Source organism: Lepidothrix coronata, unplaced genomic scaffold, assembly GCF_001604755.1.
Source record: "Lepidothrix coronata isolate B3197 unplaced genomic scaffold, Lepidothrix_coronata-1.0 Scaffold43, whole genome shotgun sequence".
NCBI lineage: Eukaryota > Metazoa > Chordata > Aves > Passeriformes > Pipridae > Lepidothrix > Lepidothrix coronata.
This window is the reverse complement of record NW_016690223.1, coordinates 487,751-512,068: the sequence shown is the minus strand read 5'-3', so window position 1 is coordinate 512,068 and position 24,318 is coordinate 487,751. Positions and strand designations below refer to the sequence as shown.

Genomic DNA, 24,318 nt, shown 5'->3' with positions numbered 1-24,318 from the left:
TAAAACTGCAGTGGGTTCCTTCCTTTGTTTTGGCAGCTTCAGTCTCGGTTGTCAGCACACTGCAGGGCTGGTACAGTCGTGCAGAGAGGAGGGGAATGAAGGGCTCCCCTCACTGCAGACACACGCTGGTGGTGTTCCCTCCTTACCCAGGCTCCTGCGCTGCTGCCCGCTGGGGCCCAGCATCGGGGACACTTCCCTGTGGTCCCCAAGCACTGCAGAGCTCTCCCTGCCCACCCAGGGCCCACTGGTGCTGTACAGCTCAGCCAGGCACTGGGAGCTTCAGTGAGACCTGGGAGCTTCAGGGGTCACATCCAAGGTTTATCGATGAACACAAGGTTGACCAGAAAGAAAACAATTAAAAGTTTCAACACTGGGGCAATGCTTGACCAAGTCAGGCTATTTGGACAACACACAAGTAGATTACAAAAAAGAGGAGTAACAAATAGGCTAGTCATGAGGAAAAGTACTGGTCTATGCTCCTCCAGAGGTGAAGGCCCATCCCAAGGGGCTGCCCCTCCTGTGTGCTGGCTCACAGGAGTCGTGGTGGCCAACTGCCACTGTGTTTATAGGCAGAACTGTCTCTGTCCTTTGGGTTTCAGGCCACATGGCAGCTGGAGGACTGGGTGGTGCCTGGGCTGAGGAAGCTGGCCCCAAAAGTCTCTGAGCACCAATCGTAATATTTCCGGTGTTCCGTGTGTATTGGCAGCAGAGGAAAAGGCCCACCCACTGCAAAGGCTGTATTTCAGACGCCCCAGTTCGAAGCTCAGTTCTCTCTCATCACCTGCAGCCCACAGAACAGCTGAGACCCAAGGATTTTCTTCAAAGGGAAAGATGGCATTCAAGGCCTGAGCATGGGGCCTGGGAGGATGCCCCACCAGCTGGTAGCTGCTGCTCTGACCAGCTGTACCTCTGTTCGCCACAGCCAGCCCTGCCTTGGGACTGCTGCACTGAACCCCAGGCAGTGTCTAATGAGCGCCCTTGTGAGAGTGCTTGTTGCTTAGCAAAATTTATTGCTGCTCAGTGAGATACCTCTCTCTCCTGCACTAGCCCAAACAGGGTCTTGATTAAAAATCCTGCTACATTTTGAGAAATCAAGAATTCCCTATCCTGGATGATGAAAAATCAATCACCTCAGAAGCCTATGCTATGAATAAATTCATATGTATAAGAGTAGCTTAAATCCCAGTGATGTTAAGATGTGTTATATAGCAAGATAAAAATAGCTGACTTCCCTCTAAGTGTTAGAAGAGAAACCAAATCAAATCTTTCTGGTACCAGGAGGTCCGAAACAACTGCAAACAACTGCACTCAGGAAGAATGCGAACATCAAATTCTCATGAAAACAGGTTTCTCCCAATGAGCTGTTCATCTCGCTGCCCTATCCACTCAGAAAGAGGAAGCAAAATAGAACTTGTTATAAGGCATTTATTTTCATTATGTGTTGGAAAGGGACAATTCTCTCTTCAAAACAATTACAGAGATAATGCCACAATACCTACTGCATATTGCTTTACTGTTGAAACCAAAACATTGTCCAAAAACAGGTGCTTGGCAAACAAAAAGAAAATGAATATACTACCATTGAAATCAATGCTGTTAGATGAAAGCACCATCTTCATTGTCAGATTTGATCAGTCATGCAATTGAAGACGCCAAATAGCAAGTATTTTGGGTTTTACAGTAAACCATGGTCTTTTATGGGTTTACATAATTCTATACAAATTTAAGTACAAAATGGGAATTATGTTTCAGAAATCATAGTGAACCAGGCTGAAGCGAATCACAAGACACACTTGTTAACACTGTACAGCTGGATTTGAACACAGATACCAATGAACTTGTGAAACCTAGCACACACACAGAATGGTCCCCAAGATTCAGCCATGCTTAGGTGGGGAGCAATGCTGGAGACTGAAGGACAATATCCAACACTATTCACACCCAAAGGGCCAATTTTCTCAAAACTGTTGGGATCCCAAGGAACTGTTGTTACTCCATTTTAAAAATGACAGTGTTTTTAGTATGTGGTTATCACAAGGGTATACACAAGCTGTATCAAATACTGAATCAGAAATAAATAATAAAAGATACATCTAATACATCTTTTATTTTTTAATATTTTTTTACAGCACTGACTTTACAAGAGGATAGACAACCCATTTTAGGGACTGCTAACATCTGAAACAAAGAAGTCACTATTTTATACTCAACATATACTCAACCTTTTAATAACTTTATATATGTATATATGACTTTTCACACAAAAAAAAGTTAAAATAATTTATATCTAAAAACTACTGTGTAAAGAACGAAGAAGGAAATAAAATGTGGGTTTCTTAAAAAAGGCTGGAAGAGGAAGACCTGATTTTCATAAACTCCATTTGCCGTTTCAGCTATTTCTGGAGTTTCAAAAGATTTCCTGGCCATCAACAAAAACTTCCCAATACATTGAGAGCCCTCTGCAAACTTATGACATGCTGGGCAAGGTCACCTGCTAATGAGCTCATGTGGGCCACAGGCATCTGCTAGCATCTGCCCCAGTGGATTCAGGATAAGAATCATGGAGAGAAAGAAAACATCTCCCCAGATTGCTATTAAAAACCACAGAGTGAAATTCTGGACCACTGGTATCATGGTGTCCACTGGCCAGGATTTTACTCCCAAGCCCTACCCTCCTTACCCTCCTTCTGCATCACAGATACAGGATGTTTTCTCGCAGTGGATTTTTTCATTTCCACAGGAAAACTACCCCAGCAGCAGGGTGGACCAGAGCCCAACAGCCAACAGCACACACAGAGTGAAAATGATTTCCTTTGCTTGCTGCAAATGTTACTGTGGTTGTGTTGCTGAGAAATCACTCTAACATCTCCATTTATACCTGGGTCCTCAAAAACTTCAACCATCTTTAGTAATTTTTGTGGCCATGTAATTTTGACAGAATCCACGTAGGATCTGAAACCCATCCAGTCAAAAGCTCAGGTGTTGATGGCCTGGATCCACACACAGTGAACAGGGAAAGGAAAGGTAGTGAAGATGTGGAAAGTACTTTTCTGGAGGTTACATTCCTCTGAAATAGATATTAAAGCAATATTACAAATAAAATCAGTAATGTGATCTGCAAGAGCATGTCCATTTATCTATGAAAGCGAGAGGAGATTATATTAAAGGAAATATTTTAATCTACACAAAGCATTTTCACATACTCCTAATTACAAAACACGCCATAAAGTAATTTTATACTGAATACAGAAATCAATACATCTCTTACTAAAAAGGAGAGAGGAAAAAAAACTTAGCAGGGTAATGCAAGTGAATTCCTGCAAGAGTGCACATGGGGAGACTGCTATGAACTCAAAATAGACTCTATTCACTAAAAAACCAAAACCCAAGATTTTCTGCACAGCTGTGGAAGGCAAGGTTGCAAGCTAGTGTGGAAAAGCCTGACTCACTTGTCACTGCTGCCAGGCAAAGACTTTAGGAAACCAGTGTTTTAGCCTAAGAACTGAGAAGTCTGGATTTTTTTAATTGGATGGAAACAACAAGAAACATTTTTCCTTTGTTTTGTTTTGGTTTTTTTGCTAGCCAATTCAAACACCTCTGGCCCCATTTAATCTGTTGCCTTTGGACTGTATTCTGCCTCTGCTGTCCAACCACTACTCCACCTGGTTGTTCCCTGGCTGGATACTGCTCACGTTTAATCTGAAGAACTGGAGGCTTTATCTTGAGCAATCCTCATAACCTCCTGAAAACCTCAGAGTCGGGTCCTTAATTTGTAATCATCTATAATGAAAACAAATTGAACTGTTAGATTTCTATCAGCACACCCTGCTACAGACCTGCTCTGCACAAACATTCCCACATTGAGGATGGAGATCTTTGAACAGCTTTATCATTACAACAGTCTGAATAGTACTAATAAATATATCCTCTCTGCCACCCAGCCCAGTCGATCAGCTCCTCAGCACAAAGGTTGCACAGCCAGACGTGGTCAACCAAAGGCAAAACATCTTTGGCCCAGTGACAGTTCTACATTCCACAAACCACAAGTGCCAGCACCGATGCTCCTGGTTTGGCTGCATTTCTGCAACTGGTTTTCACATTTTCACATAATGACCAGGATGTTCTGGCATAGGCTACAAACTCAAGCACAATGTGGCCCAGCCAGCTAGAGGGGGAGGAGGGTGGCGATGACTTTACATCGCAGGCAGCAGTAATACTACTTAAGTTCTCTTCAACAGGGAAAAATCTTCACCTGTTGAAGCTGATTATGTAATTACAGTGGAAACCAGAGTCCCATCTTCTCCGCCATGCTGGCACAAAACATGGAGAAATTCCAGTCAAGTTAATGGTGTTCTTGTGGATTTCTAACAGTGAAGCAGAACAAAAATAAATCCCTAAAAAGCTAACTGGTGACCATGTAATTTTAATACAATTGCTCCCATCAACACAGCAATAATAGCGATGCCTCTGAAAACACAGAAAAACCTTTTTCTAACCCACAATAACAGAATTCAAACAGACATTATGGAAAAGCTCCTCGGATTGTCTGCAATTTTAAGAGCAAGGGCATTCTGGTATGGTCTAATGCTACTGCACTCCTCTAGTTTTACAAAGAAAGACAAGACTACAGAGTATTAACTAACTTACTGTGAAGCTTATCTTAAATCAAAACTATTCTGAAATTACCAAATGAGGCAGCAATTCAAAAAAGCACTTTAGCACAGGCTTAATAACATACTCATGCTTGAATATATTGCAGTAATGTAACTGTATGTCTGGACACTTGGTAATTTACAGTTTTGGCTTTTAAAAGTTGGTCTCCCGATTTGCCCCTGTGATTTAGTAATATTCTAATATACGAGCCATAACATTAATTTCTGCAAGGAAATATAGTAGTATAGCAATTGCATGGTAATTTCTGTGAAAACTCTATTGTAATGCCACATCACAACAGGTACTTGCATATCTGCACCTGGTAAATTAAAGTGATACCGATACATTCGATAAATAAAAAATAAATTACAGACTATGGGAAAAATGTCACTGATCACACCAATGACCTAAACTTGTTTTCTAGTTACTGCCAAGGTCTGGAGTAATATTTAAATATAGTATTTCTGCAAGCATTAAGAGAATTACAAAATAAACTTCTAACAATCATTTGTAAACAAGTTTAAAATGCACAATTATATTTCAGTAGTTTATTTTGGAGAAACAAAGCAGTGCAAAATAGGCCAACCAAAATTCAGAAGGCAGCCAGGAAAATAAAACTCTTATCTGATGTTCTAACTAGGAAACAGCATACAGACATTTCCATTGGATCCAACACTCAGTTCATGTAAACATACTTAGTTTGAAAGGTCTTGAGTTAGTAAAGCAGTTTTAATATCATTGCTCCGTCCCCACCACCCAGTAAAGAAACAAAAACCAAAAAACCAAAAAAAGCCCAAGCCAATGTAATAAAGGGAGCAATAGGCAAGTCTACAAACACTCCACCAGCTGGTTACAAGAAAGTACCATACAAAAATATGCACTGGCAAGTTCCTTCCTGAGGGTATCTTTTGTTACACATGTAACGTAAAAACACTTTTTATTTTAAACAAACAAAAACAAACCCCGAAGTGTAGATGTCAATTTTATTTCAGTCATGGCTTTACGAAAGGTTTGGTCTGTCATGAATACTTTTATAAACCCCTATGTACATCTGACTCACTCACACCACAACCATCCAAGACCTGCGAGCTGCAGACAACATGGGATCCAGCAGCCTCAAAGCATACAAGGGTTGTGAAGCATGCCCAGCTCAGAACTGATCTGCAATACTTGAGGAAGTTGGCTGCATTTACGTGTACCCTGGAATCTGATCTATACCACACTCATAAGGTCCTTTCAGTCCCCAAAGAAATATTTTAAAGTTAGTAATCCCTCTAGAGGTGGAATCATCTTCTATTGTGTAAATCATCCTGAAAAAATCAATCTCGGCTACAGGAAATCCCCAAGAATGGCATTTTGGAAGAAGACCAATTTCTCCTAAGGAAAAATCATTACACAAAAGAATTGCTACACAGCACTCTTCAAAACTGTTTCCCCTCCAGGACTGGTACTATCAGGTAGGGTGGTGACATCTTTTTTACAGTTTAATCCTCTCTCCATGACCTACCTGGGCTTTAAGCTCTAGATCCTTTCGAGTAGCTATCTAACAGATGATACTAACCAAACTGGTATTAGGTGCTGCAGTGGTGGATGCTTTATGAACACCTGCTTTAGAAAGACAGACATTCCTGTATATGCAAGATAGGAGCTTAATTAAGGAAATTTTCTTAACACCACCACTCTAAAATGTATGTTAGGGCTTATAAGGGGAATAGAAGGCCACTCCTTCTACCAAAATAGTGTCTCCATTCTCAGCACTTGGATATTTCCAATTTAGTGTTCAGAATTGGCAAAAGTTGCAGGAATTCTCAACAGCAGAAGATGCTGCCATGCTAGAAGATGCAATAGAGGGTGAACACCACTGGTTCACTGCATATCTCAAGAGATAACAAATTGGCCACGCTTTAGTTTACAAAGAGTATAAAGCACTGTTGTAAATTACCATAGGGCCTCACCTGGCAGCTTGCAACAAAATAACGTGGTCTCCAAGCTAGAGCTGTCCTGTACTTCTACCTCATATGAAGGTACACAATTCTGTTTATATTTAATTTGCAGAAAAAAATGCACAGCAGCATGCATCTGTGGAAGGCAGCAACTGAGTTACCCCTCAGGATATGCAGACCAGGTGTACTGCTCCAAGGAAAATGCACAGCTCTGCCAGCCTTTTTTCAGGGCTCTCCCAGAGTCCTCACAAGTGCAACGGACAGAGAATTAAATTCTCCGCTAAGAGATCAACTGCTTCCATTAACTCTTCCAGGATTTCAGTACTAGCAGACGATTGAATCTACTCAAATCACTCAGCCTAAATACTGGCACCCTCTGATGAAATATGTCACTGTTGGCAAATGTGGTTAGAAGCTGCTTTTGACTGAAGCAGTGAGGCCTGGGGGAAGAACTGCAAGGTTGGAACAGGGGTGGTCACCTTGGCTCTGCCCCTGAACAAGCAGGCTGTTCTGTCCTACTCAAAGTGCAGGGGCTTCACAGCAAGCTACTGTCAACATCTTGACTGGTCAATGTTTCAAGAGATTTGGTTTAGTGATAATGAAGTTGTCTTAGCCTTCTTTTGCAATGGCCTACCTGGAAAAAAAAGGAACAGGGAATATTTTAGGCAAAAATCTCTAGCATTGTTACATTCAGACACTGCATTTCAAAATTATTATCTTCTTGATACCATGAGGTCCGATTTTAAAATGCTGGTCACCAGTGATTACAAAGAACAATAGAAATGAAAGAGCAACCCTCCCACAATGAAAGGACTAGTGTTAAAACACATGTATGTGTAAACTCTCTACAGATTTGCAACTGGAATCTGATGAAATGGATCTGAATCACTTTCTCACTCTTCCCCTTTCAGTCCGTTTTATCAGCACATTAGGTTAAATCAAATGGAAGGGTTTTTTGATTTTGCTTTTTTGTGTTGTGTTTTGTGTTTGGTTTGTTTTTTTTTTTTCATTTTTTTTCTCAATTGTATTGTTACAGCCTGATCTGGCTCTGAGACCACAGTTTGTATCCCTGTGGCTTTTTCTCAGTCCATGGTATTGGCAAGTTATTGAGAAGAAGCTTTTGTTGCCAACGTAGCGACGCAGTGCTGCTGGAAGCTGGGGGACACTGCTGAGTTGCAGCCTAGTCTCTGGTGTTGCAGTTTTACTGAGCTGTTGGTCTCGCTTTCCACAATCCAGGAGGAGTCTTTTCCCATGACGCTGAGACAGCCTGTGCTAGCACAGCATATCCGCTCGTCCATGATCCCACTGGTCTGCTCTGCCAGCAGCTTGCTGCGGTTTAGCTGGGTCACCTCAGGTACCTGACCCTGCAGGACAGCAGCTATGTGGTTCAGGAGATCTGTGAAGAATTCAGAAACACCCTCGTAACCTGAAAAGAGAAAAAACAAAGGAAAGAAAAAAAAAGGCAATTGAGTAATTTTCCTAGGTTCTTTGAAAGACTTCTTTTAACAGTTTATTTCTTGGGCTGTCCTTGCCCTCCAACTGATAATAAAAAGGCTCTTTTCCATGACATCATTTTAAGTGACAGCACAAGCAGATTAGCATAAAGAGGAATAGAGAATCTTGCAATAAAAATAATTTTTTTCCAATGAGAAAAACTGTTGTCTTTCAGATTTGCTATTTCTTTTTCCTTCCAAGTATATATGTGTATATATAATTTTAGGTATATTCTACCATTTGCTGCCAAGTCCAGGTTTTTCCCTAAGTTACAAACTCTGGGGTATGACAATCTTTTCCATTCTCTTTCCAGGTTTACTATGGCAAGTAGCTCTAATGTAGAGCTCCCTTGAGGGTTTGAACTCTCTCCAGAATTTGCCAAGCAATACCCTCAGTTAGGAAAACCTCAGAGGACAGCAGGGCTGGCTTTATATCCTACAGAAAAGGCAGCTTCCCACTGTGTAAGAAGCAATGTAATGCTCGTCTAATCTAACCTGACTTGACACTTAAAACATGTTTCCTGCTACGTCTGAAAAAACACTCAAGGCACAGGAAACATGCACCAATGACACAGTATTTGGTAGAAACATCAGTCTTTTATTTTGGTACTGAAACCACCTTTCTGCATGTTCTGTTAAGTGATTCCAGACAATTTACAATGCAGTTTAATAACAAGTTTCCCAGTTAAAACAGTTGCTCAAATACCAGGAGACACGACATTTTTGGTGACACAAAGGGTAGCAGTAGGCGTACAGAGCTTCTGGCTCTATTTTAAACACTCTGGTACAGGCACAGTTTTATCACTGCATTTATTCTAAAATTGAACCAGACATGCAACATATGGGTACAATGTCTTGAAATGGATCTTAACTGCTACTGCATTACCTAAAATTGTTATCAGTTTGCCTTAGTATTTAGAGGTGACATATGACATTTGGTATTATTTAATGGGATAGGCTGACTGTTTTAAAATGTCTATAAAAGTATTCTGAAGGTGACCTGGCATTAATACGGAACACTGAAGCAATAAATAAGTTTAAAAGACCCATGTGAATTGCATACATCACACAGCAGCATATGAGCAGAACCAGAGACCACAAAGTAAATGCACATTTTAACACACTTTTAGTGATGTGATCACTGGGCAGAATAGCTCTTCAGATCCATAAATAATTCAATTTTGATCTCCATTCTCCTGTAAAGACCAACTTCCTTAGGCAATAAAAACCCCAACTTCCCAGAAACATAAGGTAAGAGGATAATTGTGGTGATTTTATGGTGTATTTATAACCCATATGTTAACCATATAACTCTTATTTAGGCTGAGACATTGATATGAATTTTATTGTACTTGCTCACAATTCTCCCAGATAATTAACAGGTCACACAAAACACCATCAATGTGAGAAGACAGCTCATAGTTTTGCTTTCTCAAAGACCCTTAAACAGATTCACCAAACAAACCATTCATTTCAAAACATCGAGTTTCCCAGTGCCCCACATGATAATCCACTGGTCGGCAGGGGGCAACTAGGACTCTTAGGGCTGGCCATGGGAGTCAGAACAGGATCTCCACCTCTTTGACAGAAGTGCTTGTTATGCTTTCTTGCTTATGTAAAAGCTGTGGGATTAACCTTCAAATCTACTCAGAGTGCTTCAAACACCCTGGGAATAAGCCATCTCCATAGTAACAGCTTTAATATTCAGAGAGGAGATCCATAGTAGCCTAGAGTGTTCCATGTCTGCTCACTGAAAACAAACTAGCCTTGGTGAGGGGCACCTGCAAACACACAAGGTTGTTTTAAATATTTAAAAGTAATAAGACGGCCAGGTATTTAGTCCTGAAATCAGCAGACGGTACAGGGTAAGGAAGCTGTACGTAACAGATAGGCTCAGTCTGGGCAAGCCCTCTGCACACTGGGTGGAAAGGCCCGAGTAATTCTGCCTGGCCATTCAGAAGAAACTTCACAAAATTGTAAAAAAGAAATACAAGGAAGGAAGGAAGAGAACTAGATGTCTCAGCTCTTGAGTCACAGAACACCTGTGGAAGGCTGCCAACTATGGATATTGCCTTGTTTGGTTCTGAGGGTTGCTGCAGGCCTCTCAAACAAATCAGTTGTGGGACATCACCTGTGCTACAATGATAACAAAATCAAGAAGGGTAGATTAAATTACACCTTCAGAAACTACTGGCAATGAATTCAGGGTTAGTGTCACACAGGGCATCAATGGAAAGATATAAGTTTAGCATGCCTCAAAACACAGCTTGCATGAATCATGCTCCAGCAGGTGCTATCCTAGCACTGCCCGCTGAAACTGTTTTGGAAGTGCTTGTCTACAACAAGCCTGAATTTTGCTATGCTGAAAAGTCTCCAGAGTCCTCTGGCTGAGCATGGATAGGAAAAATGTGCACCCAGCAATGCATCTAAAAACAAGCACCCGCCCCTGCGAGCTTTGGTGGAGGCAAGAAATGGCTATATGAGCATTTTTAAGCTAGCATTACAGATGCTACCTGCCCAATTTTTCAGACTCTCCCTGATTTTCTGCTCCTCTGCATCTTCCCCTGGCCAGAGAAAAATGGATGGTCTGTGTCCTGCATTTGTGCCAATGTATTAACACACACAAAGTGCATGTTCAGATCTGATGCTTTTCATATTCACCCAGAGCCAGCAGTCCAACTCCACAGGGACAGACTGCAGAACACACACACAAGCCACTGCTCAGGCTGGCTGAGCTCAGCCACAGCCACAGAACAGCAGGCTATGTGGATGGAGCCTTTTCTGTCACTTATCTGAGGTCAGACAAACATAAACCCCACATGCTACGTGACTGTCCCTACAGTCAGATATCTCAGCTGGTAACCACTGCTAAATATAGTACCAGTGGTTTCCCACTGAACAAGAGACACTACGGGCCTTTCAAACATTTATCTTTAAAATCTTTTTTGAAGAGTTGCTGGTGCTAATGGAGCAGGTAACAGACAACATCCTCCTGCAGGTACATCTGCTCTCACTTCTGACGTTAAACTCATCTCAACATGACATCCATGGAATGGCAGGTTCAAATGAGCTTCAAGCCTGGTAAACATAAAAGACAGCACACAATTAAGGCAGCAAGCCTCTAGGCACCTGGACAAGGCTTTGGTTAGGCCTGGCCCCAAGCTGTGGCTTGAGCTCTGTGGAAGAGGCTGTGAATGCTCCTTATAGGGCACCTCTTTCCCTCCCTTTCTCAAAGCAGTGGTGCAGAGAATGCAGCAGATCCCTGGATGGTCCAAGTTGGGTCCAGTTTGGCTCTACTGCAACCATTGCAGGCTCGGATGATTTCAGGAAGAGGAGCAAGGGAGGGCTCCTTCCTGGGACTGCACTGAGCCAGGAACAGGGAGATTCCACCACTGATGCAGCCCATTAGTTATTCGTTTGAAGTGGCTGAGTTTGAAATTCTCATTAGCAAGGTGCTAGCCCTGTCAATGAAGTCAGCCCTTGAACCTGTTCAGCCTTTATTCATACTGGCCCTTGGAGAGAAATGCAGTTGCCTGGGCTGAACATGCTTTTGAACAACCGAGTATTCTGTGCTGAAATGTAACTTTGCTGCTGTTGCATTTTACACCATTGCTTCTTCTCCAATCTCAGCAGCCCTTGAGGGCAAGGGCATCTCTCTCTCTCAGTTCTGCTACCTTTTACAAATCTGAAGGCACTTTTGTCTCTCCCAGCCTCTCTTCCGTATGTCTGGTCCCTGCTGCTATCCTCTAGACCTTCTCCAGCTGGTCTTCAACCTATCCCATGGCGATAAAGCGAGTAGCTACCTTCACTACCCACATGTTCACCACCAAAACACTGCTGTGTGAGACACAGTATAGGTCTGTGCATAAGAAGCTTCCCCATGCTCTCAAGTCTCCTGCAAGGACTAAACCACTCTTTTAATTCAACGTCCCTTCAAAGACCAATTACTGTGCAGACTGAAACACAGAACTTGGGCTGAATATCGAAAACTATTGCCTTAGGGTAGAAGTACAGCAGAGCATGAGGCCAAAGGCAGTTCTGAAAACTTCTGCCACAACAAGAAGACATTACTCCTCTCTAGATATGCACATATATGTTTGCCACTAGTTGCTCCCCAATCTGGACTTTTCAACATTTCAAGAAGAGGGGAATTTTACTCTGTGCAAAGTACCGAATCAAAAACAATACTTGAAAAAATATAAAAAACCCGAAACACCAAACCAAAATGGGGGATGTAGCAAAGCAAAAGAATCTCCTGCATCGCTGACTTCAAGACCCAGTGTCTGAAATATAATCCCATTCATAAAACTGATATGGCTCCATCTGACACCAAATTTAGGTTGTTTCACTGCTCTTGGCAGAAGAGCGTTTTCATAGGTCTGCAGATTGCATCCACGCCATATGGTAGAACTGTGACGCAAAGTGACCTGAGAATAGCAGAGCAGAATATTGAAAGGAAGCCACTCACTGTGGAGATACACCAGCAAGGCACTACAGGGCAATAGTAGGACTGAGGACCCAAATGGAAAGATTTAGGAGACTTGAGGCTCAGGGCAAGATCTCTAGATGTAAAGACACCACAGCCATATTGAAAACTCAAAGTCTTCAACGACAGGTTAAAGAAACTACGAAACAGCCTGTGTATGTCTCTGGGAAAAAACATCACTATTCAGGTAATGAGAGGAGATTCTCAAAGAGAAAAATCCCATACAAAAGAGCATCAAATGAGATGATGTGTTCTTTTCCTGTGTTAGACTACTGAATTTAGCACAAGTGACAGACCTTAAAAATCCTTATAACAATTGCAGCGGTCAAGGAGCTTATTTAGTTGTTTCCAAGACATATGTTAACTAAAAAAGCAGAGGATAAATTTACCTAGTTTTAGATGCTCTAATCTATTCTTTTACTCCAGGATGCACTTATGAGTGCACTTGCAAGGATACTAACTCTTCACAGCACTCTTCTGTGCACCTACAATTTTATCATCTTCAGATTCCTGGTACTATTTTTGTGCACAAATGTCTTTTTGTGGGGAATCAGTTTGCACAGGAAGAGATTTTCAACGGAACAGTTTGTTGCTTCCACCCCCTCATCTTTTTAAATAGCACAGTGTCTGAAAAAACAGAAATCTCTAAAGGCTCTCCTAAAATAGAATTTACTATTCTTCTTTTTATTTCAGAATGAGGGCCAGGTCCAGAAAATCCAGGTTCCAGCACACAGTCCCGGACTGCAGTTCCTGGGCATCCCTTTGCAGGGAAGGGCATGACAGCCATGTTACAACTGGCCACTAAAATTTGACCATATCTCCTAAGAGCCAATATTTCAGTTGCCAATTCCATATCTAGATTAGGGTTCTCCCCTTCCCAGATTGGCCTGTATTTGATCTCAGAACCATCTAGATGCTACTTTCCTGTCCCCAACTTGGGAAGCAATGATGTGAGACACCAGCAGTAAAACTTGTTCTACAAAGAAGGAGTGGAAAGGCTTTTCTCACCTGGGAATGCATTTATATCAATGACCGCATGCTGCCCAGTCTGATTGTTAATGATGATGTCAATTCCGAAGAGGGAAACTCCCAGAGCTTGCCGGAGTGCCTTAGAGATTTCCCGGATGACATCGTCGTTTGGCCGCTCAAATACTCCTTCAATTTTATCCAGCTGTAATGGAAAAAAACACATTACTAAGGGACTCTGAAGGAGCCTTTTTAGTGGAAAGATTGATTTTCAGAAGTTTCCAGGTGCATATCCACCAAATCTAATTGCAGACCACCATTGGCATGAAAGAGAGAGAGACAGCAAAGAGAAAAGTGCTTTCATAATTCAGAATCCTTCCTATATTGGAAGTTCATCTGCTCTAAAGTACCTAGTTCTTCCTCCTCATACTGGTGCAGCTGGAGAAGCAGAGCAGTGTAAGAATGAATGGAGAATCAGACTCGCTGTTTTAAGTACTAGATCTACACTTTAAAAAACATATACAGGTGGCATATTTAACCCTGCCTGTAAATATTCTGGATATCAATGTTATTTCAATGTAGATCAAGATCTACACTAAAGAACTGATAGGACACAGTCCTGTTGTTAGTTTAGTCTGAGCCATACAATAGAATTCAGCTGATATCTTCAGGGTAGAGCATACTTTTTGTGGGGGTTTTCATGTATAAATTATTCCATCAATATTTATTAAAATTAGTGACTCAGGTTACTTATGACTAGAAGATGCAATTTTCTTCACTTTTTACACATGTTACACAGCAGATGTATGGAATATGTACGTGTATGAGTGAAATGGCAGGTAAACCACAGGAGCAAACTCTCTAAGTTTGAGAGTAAATTCTTAGGAATGGCTTCTCCCTTAACATAACCATAAAGAGATTTATGAATAGTACAATTACAGTTTTAATATTTAGCATCAGTGTTGCACATCAAATTCAATCAAATACGAGACTAATCCCCAGTAGAGCTTGTGAAACAGAAAAGAATCTTGAGACTGAGAGATTGAAAGGACCCAGTGCTGTAAAGCGACTTTCTCAGCAGTCGAGTGCCCAAGAACTTCTTAGGATTGATATGTGCAAAGCTTATTAAAAGGACTGGTAATGCTAGCATGAAACTGCAGGGTGCTGGCACTGCTGGTCTCGAAGGACATCCAGAAATGGTCCTGTGGTCACAGCTTGGGCATGCTCACATGACAGACAGCTACTGGCCCTCTGTGGCCTTGTGCCAACACCATTTCTCTGCTTGAATTTTCACTGTTTGTCTTTCTTCACAGAACTGAGTCGTAGAAGGATGATTTATGCTTATTAATCTCTCTGGACAGGAAAAAGCCAGGTGTTTGCATTTAGAACCTTGTTCTTCCCTTTGCCTAGATTAGCCCTAGGGAGTTTGGGCATGGCAAACAGCACAGCCCTGCTGCATCAGTGCTTCCTCACCGGAGCTCGGTAAGGAAAACCAGAGGGGTACACAGTCATGCTGGTTCGTGGTACCAAACAGACCTCAGCCTGCAACACAGAAGCAGACAACTTGTGAAAGAGAGTCACTAGCTACTAACGCTTCCATAGGAAAGGACTAGATAGTTTTCCAGCCGTGCTAGAGGGAAAAAGACCAAGTGTACTTACTGCTGTTAAGACGGATGAAGACTCTGGTTTGGAAACATTGTGGCTGTTGAAAAATATTGATTCTCTGTCTGCAATTAGAAACAGGTTGTAAATAACTTTATACCAGATTTTAATTTCCAAAGGAATAGTGCAAGGAACAGTAGGTGGCACTGCAGCCCTGGGAATCTTGTCCTGGTCCCCACTGGACCATCCTTGCCACCCACCTCACCCACAGGCACTTGGCTGCTGGCACTTGGCTGCCTGCACAGGCAGGGACCCACAGACAGGTCACCCACAGTTCTTGGACCACAGACAAATAGAACAATGCCCTGGGTTAACAGAAATTGTTTCCTCTCCTCCAGCAGAGCCAATTACCTATGTTCAGTCAGATAATGAAGTTAATTTCTACTAATTTGCCATACTCAAAGTGACAGTTCCAAGGGGAAGGTGTGTGACAGAAGGGGGAAGCTGCACTCACTGCAGGCAGTAGGCCAGTAGCACCCAGGGTACACTGAGATCCCTGTGAAGCTGGGGATCATCAGATCTGCCTAGTCAGGAACCTGTGGCATGGCCCCCTCAAACTCTCCTGATTTGGGTAAGAAAGTGAGACACTTACCCTAACCTACCTACTAAGCTTATTTTTATGTGGACTTGCAGACAACTTTCAAGGCTTACACTAACAGATGAGGCATTAGCTAAGGCATTTTCAGAAAGATGCCTTAAAATGTTCCCTTCAAAATGCAAAAGGATAAAACAACTATCCTAATAATTTATACGAACACAGGTTCTGGTCTACTTAGATTGATCAGGACATAGAACAGACCTAAATGTAAATACAGGCATACATAGCTGCAGACAAGGACTTTTACCAGGCTCCTAATATACCTATACAAACACAATACATATTTGTGTGCAAAATGCAATGGACAATGGACATAGTACAATCTGCAAAAACACTAAGCAAAGGGACAAAAAACTGGCACTTGTTTATTAATTTCCTTTAGTTTGATCCTATCTCCACGTCCTGGATTTGTCCAGTTGCAAGTAGGACATGCTCCCATCCATGTGCTGCTAATTCCTTTATGCTTTTGGTGGGCCACAAAAATGCAGTTCTTTGGAAAGGAGCACTTTTTCCATAAAGGAAATCTAAGTAATCTTTAACAAGAAATCTTCAAGTGCTGCTTTCTAGTGACATATAGAAGGATCGCTGTTCTCACTGACAAATCCATTCCTACTTTCCCCCAACACATCTAGTATCTATAAACCAAAGGACACTTCCCACCAGGGTTTTCAACACTGGGCCTCACATGAACAGGGAGGCTCATTTAAGGGAGAGCACAAGTGATCCTTAATTTAAACACACATACATAACCAAGGTAAAAATAAGGAGAGGAAGTTCTGAAATGATGGAATCCAGGAAATTCTCTCCAAAGCACATTTATAAACAAACTCCGGAACAAATGACACATGAACTTGCTGTGAAATGAGAGAACTGTCCCCCTTTCCACATGACATAAAACACTGTTTTTAACAGGTGAGACTCAGGTTACCATTGCATAAATATTTACTATATGAATGTCATTCGTATGTATTCCAGAGCAGGTGAGTTATTTCCCTTCCGATTGAAATAATACAGAAGAGGAAACATGGTATGTCAGAACCAGCTGCCTTCACTTCAGCAGTGTTTTCACAGATATTTTTCATGTTTCCTGATAAGGCTCCAAGAATGGACATTTTCTTTTAAATTGGTACAACTGACCTGAGATTCCTGCAGAGAAGTTCTTTAAAGATGGTCTTTTCACCACTGTGTAGGACTCCCCGACCACGAAGACTTTATACAGCACGGCGTTGTGGTTGATGAAGCTCTGAATGACACAAGGGGGGCGAACAGCTTTCAGGCCCTCCTGGTTGAAGATGATCGCCATCTGGAAACAGGCACACACAGTTGTGCACAACTCTTGCAACAGTTTCATGCTTACCCCCCACCTGCCTAGCAACCAGAGGGAACATCTACTGGTGGCTGTATATTGACCATGTGTGAATTCCTTCTGCGCATCTATTTCATTACATTTCATTTAAGCTCTCTGAACACTACTGGCAGTGCAGCTTTCATTGTCAATCAACATTTTCTTCTCAGCCCTTTGCAACTTCATTTTCTGCCTTTAGTTGGGAAGCTACTGCAACTGTAGGTACAACAAAAGGGTAAAACATCTGACCAACACAGATGACAAAATTTGTATTGAATACAAGCCTGTAGCATGAGAACAACAGAAGGAACAGCTCTGCTGTACTAACTATATGAGTTCTTCCCCACGGCTCTATTCCCCATGGTTTGGTTCAGCCTAGTTGCAACAACCTAAGTATTCAGGCTTCACCCACACCATCAGAGAACATTTTTCAGACTCCAGTAGTTCTTACTGCTAACAAACGTTGGCCTACTGATTTTCCTTGGTTTCACCCCATTACTCCAAATGGATAGTCCTCTTGAAGGCACTGGAATAAATATGCCAAAAAGGAAGGCATTTATAGGGCTTGAATGATGACCAACAGTTGCCTCAGGCAGCATGGAAGCAATGTTGGTAGGTGCACAGAAATACTTTGACGAGACAGCTTATCTTCAGCACGTGTTACACTGGTCTTTCCATCGACCTCCCTGTTACCAAGCTTAAGTGCTTATATAATTAGCATAACATAGTGCCCCATTTTGCAGGTTTGTTGTTGGAGTAAGGGTGCTGAAATGGCTCCTATTAGTGAGGATAAGCCTAGGTTTGCTCTCTATTCTCAAAGCCCTGAAAAAGCTATGCTCTAGGGATCTGAATATTGACCTCTCTTCATTACTCCAGCAATGCTGGGCCTTGTTATCCAGTGGCAGTGGGGCAGTTGGTAGTAAGGTCAACTTACAAAAACAAGTAAGGAGTGTTCAAGGTCAGAGCACATGACATTCATTTTATCTTTTTTCCCTCTGGAAAAAATTCTGTCCCACAGGCAGGGATGCTTTGCTTAGAACACCCTTCCCCTCTTAAGAGTCTTGAAGACAACAGCTAACAGCCAAGTCTTAAGCCTGCTGCCTACCTCAGTCAATGTAGGATGCAAAACACTTATCAGAAAAATTCCTAAGCTCTGAAACAGAGGTGGTTTTCTAAGACTGTTAATATTTTCTCACTGTCCTGATTGGGCCTACTGTTTTACTCAGGATGAAAGACAGTCCAGAGAGGCTAAGAGAATTCCTCTGGGTCCTACAGTGAGTCCACAGTGATACACAAAATAAAATGGGAGCTTCCTGCCTCAGCATGGTGCAGATGAGTTACACTGCTTGCTTGTGCTTTCCATATACTTTCTGTCAGTTTTTGTGCTTAGTGCCTTAATGAAGTAAGGGTCACTGGAAAGATTTTACAAAGAAACTTTATCCCTTTATGCTCTCTCTCATGTATTACATATGATCAGCTGCTCTTTTGATGAATGCTCTACTTTCAGACTGAACTTTTGCTAACACCTTAGTTTGCTCCTGTAAAAAAAATAGCACATATAATAGGTTTTTGGGTTTTGTTTGTTGTTCAAAAACATGGCTGTGGTAAAGGATGTAGTGATTACATATTCATAGTTAAAAGTCTGAGCACATTTTGTCCTTATTGCTCCTAATCTCATAGTCTACATTAGATCACCTGTCTGCACACATGCACAATGACTCAGTAGATTAACATTTTCTGAGTTCAAGTCAATGTGTCCATTCAATACATATTTGCAGCTGATATTCTTACTGTCTCTATTACACCAGGTGCACAGCAACAACATCATACCTCATTTGTTTCTCACTGGTGACAAGAAACACTCTTCCTCCTCCTGTGTAGACTGTTGGCTTTATATAACCTACAACATCTCACTGGCAAGAACTGTGCTGTTCCTATAGTGTTCTCTTCCAATATTAATTGATTCCCAGAAAAAAACCCCACAAGATGAACAGGTATTTATCAGCCTATTTTAGAAGTGTGGAAAGCCAGAGAGTTTATCTTCTCAGCACATAACTGACCTAGGCTACTGGAAACAGACTACATGAAACCTCTCTTCTGCAAAGCTCTGTGCTGACAGCCCATGGACTAGCACACAACCCATATAACTCCTGTGGTGTTGCGTTATGCTGGTTCACTGTGATGTCTTATGGTTTTTAACATGCATGAATAGAGCTCCAAGAATTCGCTTGCAGGGTGCACTTGCTCTTTGTCATCTAGCACAGACCTGCTGTGTCTGGCAGTAACATGGGAACAATACTTGATGTCATAATTTCCAAATAGCATTCCTCATTATAAATGCAGAGCTGTCTTGAAGGGAAAACTAAACATTTGCATCAGCATTTTTTACTGACAGTGTCCTTAAGGAATTCAGTCTCAAAAAGCATAGTGATTCTCTGCCTTTTTCTCACTCAGAAAAAGTAATTCTGGACACATTTCTTCAGGTTATGGGTCTCTCATGGCAGCTTCACCGAAGGTTAATTATGTTCTGACCTGCTGACAGCCAGGAAGCACAACTTCCAGCCATCATCTCTGTTCAAGTTTAACAAACGGTGCTGGCAAAGCAGGGTTCAAGTGCTGAGCTGGCCAAGGCGGCTGCTAGTGCAGAGGTCAGGTAGAGCTGCAGGACACCACAAGGAGGTTAACAGCACTTTGGCTTAACTACAGCATGTTCTCACATGAGAAATGAGGAGTCCACCAGCCTTGGCTGGCACGAAACCCAAACTCCAGCCTGCACCTTCAGCTGTCCCTGTTAGCCAGCACTTGAAGTTTTTGAACAGCCATCTTAGGAAGAAAAGCAGGTTTCTGGTCAGTGTTTTGGTTCTGGTGTCAACTCTGCAGTGAAAATATATCTACAGAAAATGAAGTGGTTTACCGAAAGCCAAAGAAGGACTCATTTATAAAACAGGCAACAATTTATTTCTAGACGTATGCTTCATCTTTTAGACAGACTGTACTGTAAGCAGGTACTTATTCTATGCTTCCCTTGACATTATTGACCATAAGCAATTACAAGACAGTTCCACTCTGACCATAAATACACTTTGGATCATTCCTGAGAACTCAGCAACTCCAAAAGTTGCTACTACTAACTATGTAAAGTACCATGCAAGACTTCAGGCTTTTTTCCAGGGGTCCTCCTAGGCTCTCGTCATAAGTTCCTGTGATAAAGTCTAGCCTACAACTGTATTTTAGTTTAATTTTTGCTCAGAAAATGGAATTCTGGCAGGAGGTTGAGGTGCATCTCCATGGTATGAAAGATCAAAGAAAGATTCACCAAGGAAACAAAGTCCAAGCCTGACTGGACATGAACTGAAAGGTTCATGCATTTCAGGCTGCAGTTGCAGAGGAACTCCTGACAGAAACATCAGCAAGGAAGATTGAGTCTGAAATTCATTAACTAATCCAGAAATTCATTAATTAATCCAGAAATTCATAAATTAATCCAGTCCCCAAGTGTTCTTGGGAATGACAGCAAAAATTTATAGCAGTTGCTCTGGCAAATAATAGGACTGTCTATTGGCTTGTGAAATAATCCAAGGTAAGGCCTGACTGAAAAATCTCACTGCATTTTTAAAAGAAAGTGCTGATCAGTTAAGATTACAGCCATAGCCATTCTGCTAGTCTAGACTAACATTTTACTTCAGGGTCTTCAGCTCTCAGAGGTATTTCAACAACACAGCACATATTTCAGGAGCAGCTGGGAAACCTGGACTCATGACCACGTTGCTAACAAAGGAAGCTGGGAATTAAAAGAGCCAGCAGCAAGGGCTGGATTCTCAAAATTGAACTGCAGTAAGCAGGAAGGCAGGAAGCACAAATGGAAAAGAATTAAAACAGGACTCAACTCACCTAAATTTAGAGGAAGCTAGTCTCATAGGTAATGCACTCCTTCCAGGAATATACAACCATTTTAGCTGCAATTGCCTTACAGGAAGGCAGATAAGCTCTACCAGCACTGTTCTCCCCACAGATCCCACTGTGTTATTACAACTGAACATGCCTGGAAAACATCTCTGTTTGTTGCTCCTTCCCCTCAAGGAAAGAAGCCAGCTGCTCCATCTGAAGAACAAACCCACTTCTCATCTGTACCACATACATGTTGGAAAAGTAACACTGTGGGATGAAAACACTTATTTAGTGTGACCTCTCACCAAAGGAGAGACTGAAGGAGATTCCTTGGAGACAAAGCTGACTGGAGACTACAAACTGCTAGACACAACAAGGTGACAGAAGCTAGAAAGTGCTAAAAATAATTTCCATGTCAGGAAGTTCAAGTCATATTTAACTTCATTTCAGATTTTTAAAAAAATAATGGTGCAATTAAACATGAGGGAGAGGCAGGGAAGAAAAGTTGTTTGTGCACAGACCTCATTCAGCCTACTACAGGATTGGAAATCACCAGCCAAAACAACATGGGGGGGACTGGAAGCAGGGGGATAATACTGCAAAGTTTTTTAACTTACCTCATGAGAATTGGTTCCATGGGCCACTCTGGTTTTACAAACTGGGTAAATAAAAAAGAAAAAACAATTCACCACTGAAACAGGACACACAAACCCCTTATAATCCTGTTCCCACCCACACATGCAAACACTGGAGTTCACCAGACCAAGGCATTGACTGTACCAGACACCAGTGACAGTCTCTGCTTGAACAGTGTCCTCAATCATTGCAAAGCTTGGTTTGCTCCAAGCCCTATTCTCTGAACTCCTCCCTGTAACTAAGGTGCAAGCACAGATCATTATTAGGACTGGAGAGAGTTGCAAAGCATCAGCTAAGAAGTTAGTATCAGTATGGGATTGCCATCCTGCCTACTCAGAGAACATCTTCACAAGTATGTGATTTTCTTCTGAAGCTGGAGCTACTTTACAGGTACCACAAAACACTACTGTCCTGCAAACAAAGGAATTGGGATATGGTGAAAACCAGCTTATTTTCCTACCTCCCTGTTTTTGGAGAAGAGTAGGAAACCTAATGACCTCTATCAAACTAATATACAAGTTATTTTTCACAGGAAACCACAGAGGAGGACAAAGAAAGGTAGAGAGTCCAGCAGTTCTTTTTCCTTCACATTTCTTATCTGATCTGTATATCCTGGTTCTCACCTCCATCCTAAGTAAGAGGAGGAGTAAAACCAGTAAGACAAAAGAAAAAAAATGCTCCTTCTGCTAAGAAACCAGAGAAGAGCTGAAGAGCCTGGAACCCACATGATCACTAGAGCTGATGTTACTTATGTGTTAAGCAAAAGAGATGAAAACTTGCAAGTAGTGAGGGGGTGGATAGGATGAGGCTTCTTTGGAGACTGTTGGAAGAATCAAATTGTCAGGCAAGAGGACAGGCAGCTATGAAAGGCAGATGACCTGCACTAGAATCCAAAATAAGTTGGTAACTTGAGATTTTGGAAAGTGGTATAGGATGTCTCACAGACACAAGCTCTGGAGAACTGGAGCGTTTTTAAGAAAAAATAAAAAAAGAGAGAGGAAGAAGAAAAAGCACTCCCAGAGTACCAAGTTGTATAAATTTTAAGTGCTATTTTTTAATTTCATTGTCATTTATAGAGGTTGATTCAGACCTCCTGGATATATGGGCTATGCTGCTGACTACTGAGCACCAGTCAGCCTGTATTGAGAGCACAACGTGAAGAGGGGGTCAAAGTCGTTCAGTGGGCTTTAAATTACTGCTTCACAATCTAGCTTCAGGAGACCTGCCTCATTTGGGAGAGCGATGGCAGGGAGGGCAAAACATGCTTTTTCCACGCAACTTTACCTCTGAACCTTACAAATGAGGCAAGCACCAAGGGAACAAACACCGACTAACCGATTCTGCTCACTTTATACTGCAAGGAATCAAATAAAGGAACGAATTAAAGCACAAGCCCCACAATGAAACTTGCTACAAAGCACAAACAGTTCATAGCAGCTGTTTGAGGCTGTGGGCCCTTGGAGTCTTTTACATATGGTAGTTTTTTACCCTTTTTCTTCTACTCTCTATGATTATATTTGTAGTCTGGATCAGGGAAAGGGAGAGGTGGGTGAAAAAAGAGGACAATCAGCAAGGCAGTGATTTTCTCAAGAAAAACAATGAATGCAGCTGGCAGGAGAAACACCTTGCACAAGTTCAGGGCAAGAGGCTAACTTTGTTAGAACTATTAGCATTTCCCAGGAATGCATGTTTACTTTAGTGAGGTGTTTAAAGTAAGGAACATCAATAAAAGGCAAAGTAAAAGCTGATAGGGAGGCTTTGTTCCACATTCCAAACGCTGCTTTAGAGCATTTATTTTAGGAAGGTTTTAACAACCGTGACACTTTTGGCAGTGAAACCCACACTCCTACAATGTTGGCTATGCCTTGAGGGATGCATGTGCAATATTCAGAACCTACTAGAAGCACCAAGAAAAAGCCCATGTACATACTGAATGGGAATGCCAGTCCATTCTTCTCTATAAGCTCCAAGGTATCTTCTCCACAGGCACTTGTCAGCTCCATAAAGGGTGGTGAACAGATCCTCTCATCTGCAAGACAAAAAAAAGACTCAAATTGAGATGAGGGGCTTAAGTTCTCAGCTGCATCATGAACAGCTCTCTCCATACTAACTGCTTCTTGATAGTCCACCTTAACAGCTGAAATTAAAGCACCAGAAAGATTATAAGCCAGGACTGAATTTGGGTTTCTGGAAACATTTCAGAAGATGAAAGGCCCAATTTTCAGATAATCTAAATGGAAATATAAAGCCAGTATTTTCAGTTAGGCAGCAAAAATGATCACCTGCTTAGGAACATGCAGCTGCACAAAACTTAGCTAGTGAGGTGAAAAGCAATTGGGATCTTAGCTCTTAACTTTATGCCTTCAATCATAATTTCCTAAAACATTTTACAAAAAACTGAATGGTCATCAATTGTGACTGGAACAGGTAGTCTCACAAAGCCATCATTCCTGTAGGGTTCCTCAGGTGGCAGATTCCAGTGTAGATTTACTTCAGACAAGGTGCCAGTCATGTAATACGTACTGCTGTTCATTGGGACCTCTCTGCCACAAAAGCAGTGCTCATTTGGTCTGGCAGAGCACCACTGAGACACCAAGACACCATGTCAAGACTGCTCAGTGTGGTCTGGTTAAAGAACACAGGAACCA

The 24,318-nt window shown here is 41.8% G+C and overlaps 1 protein-coding gene across 3 annotated transcripts in view; it reads right to left on the bottom strand.

Annotated features, from left to right (window-relative positions):
* Nucleotides 1-1,407: 1,407 nt before the first annotated feature.
* Nucleotides 1,408-24,318, bottom strand: part of ITPK1 (inositol-tetrakisphosphate 1-kinase) — a 159,352-nt gene continuing 136,441 nt past the window's right edge. For all 3 annotated transcript variants that reach the window (XM_017813868.1, XM_017813869.1, XM_017813870.1), the window contains 6 exons: nt 23,601-23,699; nt 21,652-21,692; nt 16,939-17,104; nt 15,201-15,268; nt 13,584-13,746; nt 1,408-8,022 (listed from right to left, as the gene is read on the bottom strand). In XM_017813868.1, the coding sequence (XP_017669357.1) occupies nt 7,700-8,022; nt 13,584-13,746; nt 15,201-15,268; nt 16,939-17,104; nt 21,652-21,692; nt 23,601-23,699 (860 nt within the window). In that variant the 3' untranslated portion in view covers nt 1,408-7,699. The remainder of the gene's footprint in view (nt 8,023-13,583; nt 13,747-15,200; nt 15,269-16,938; nt 17,105-21,651; nt 21,693-23,600; nt 23,700-24,318) is intronic.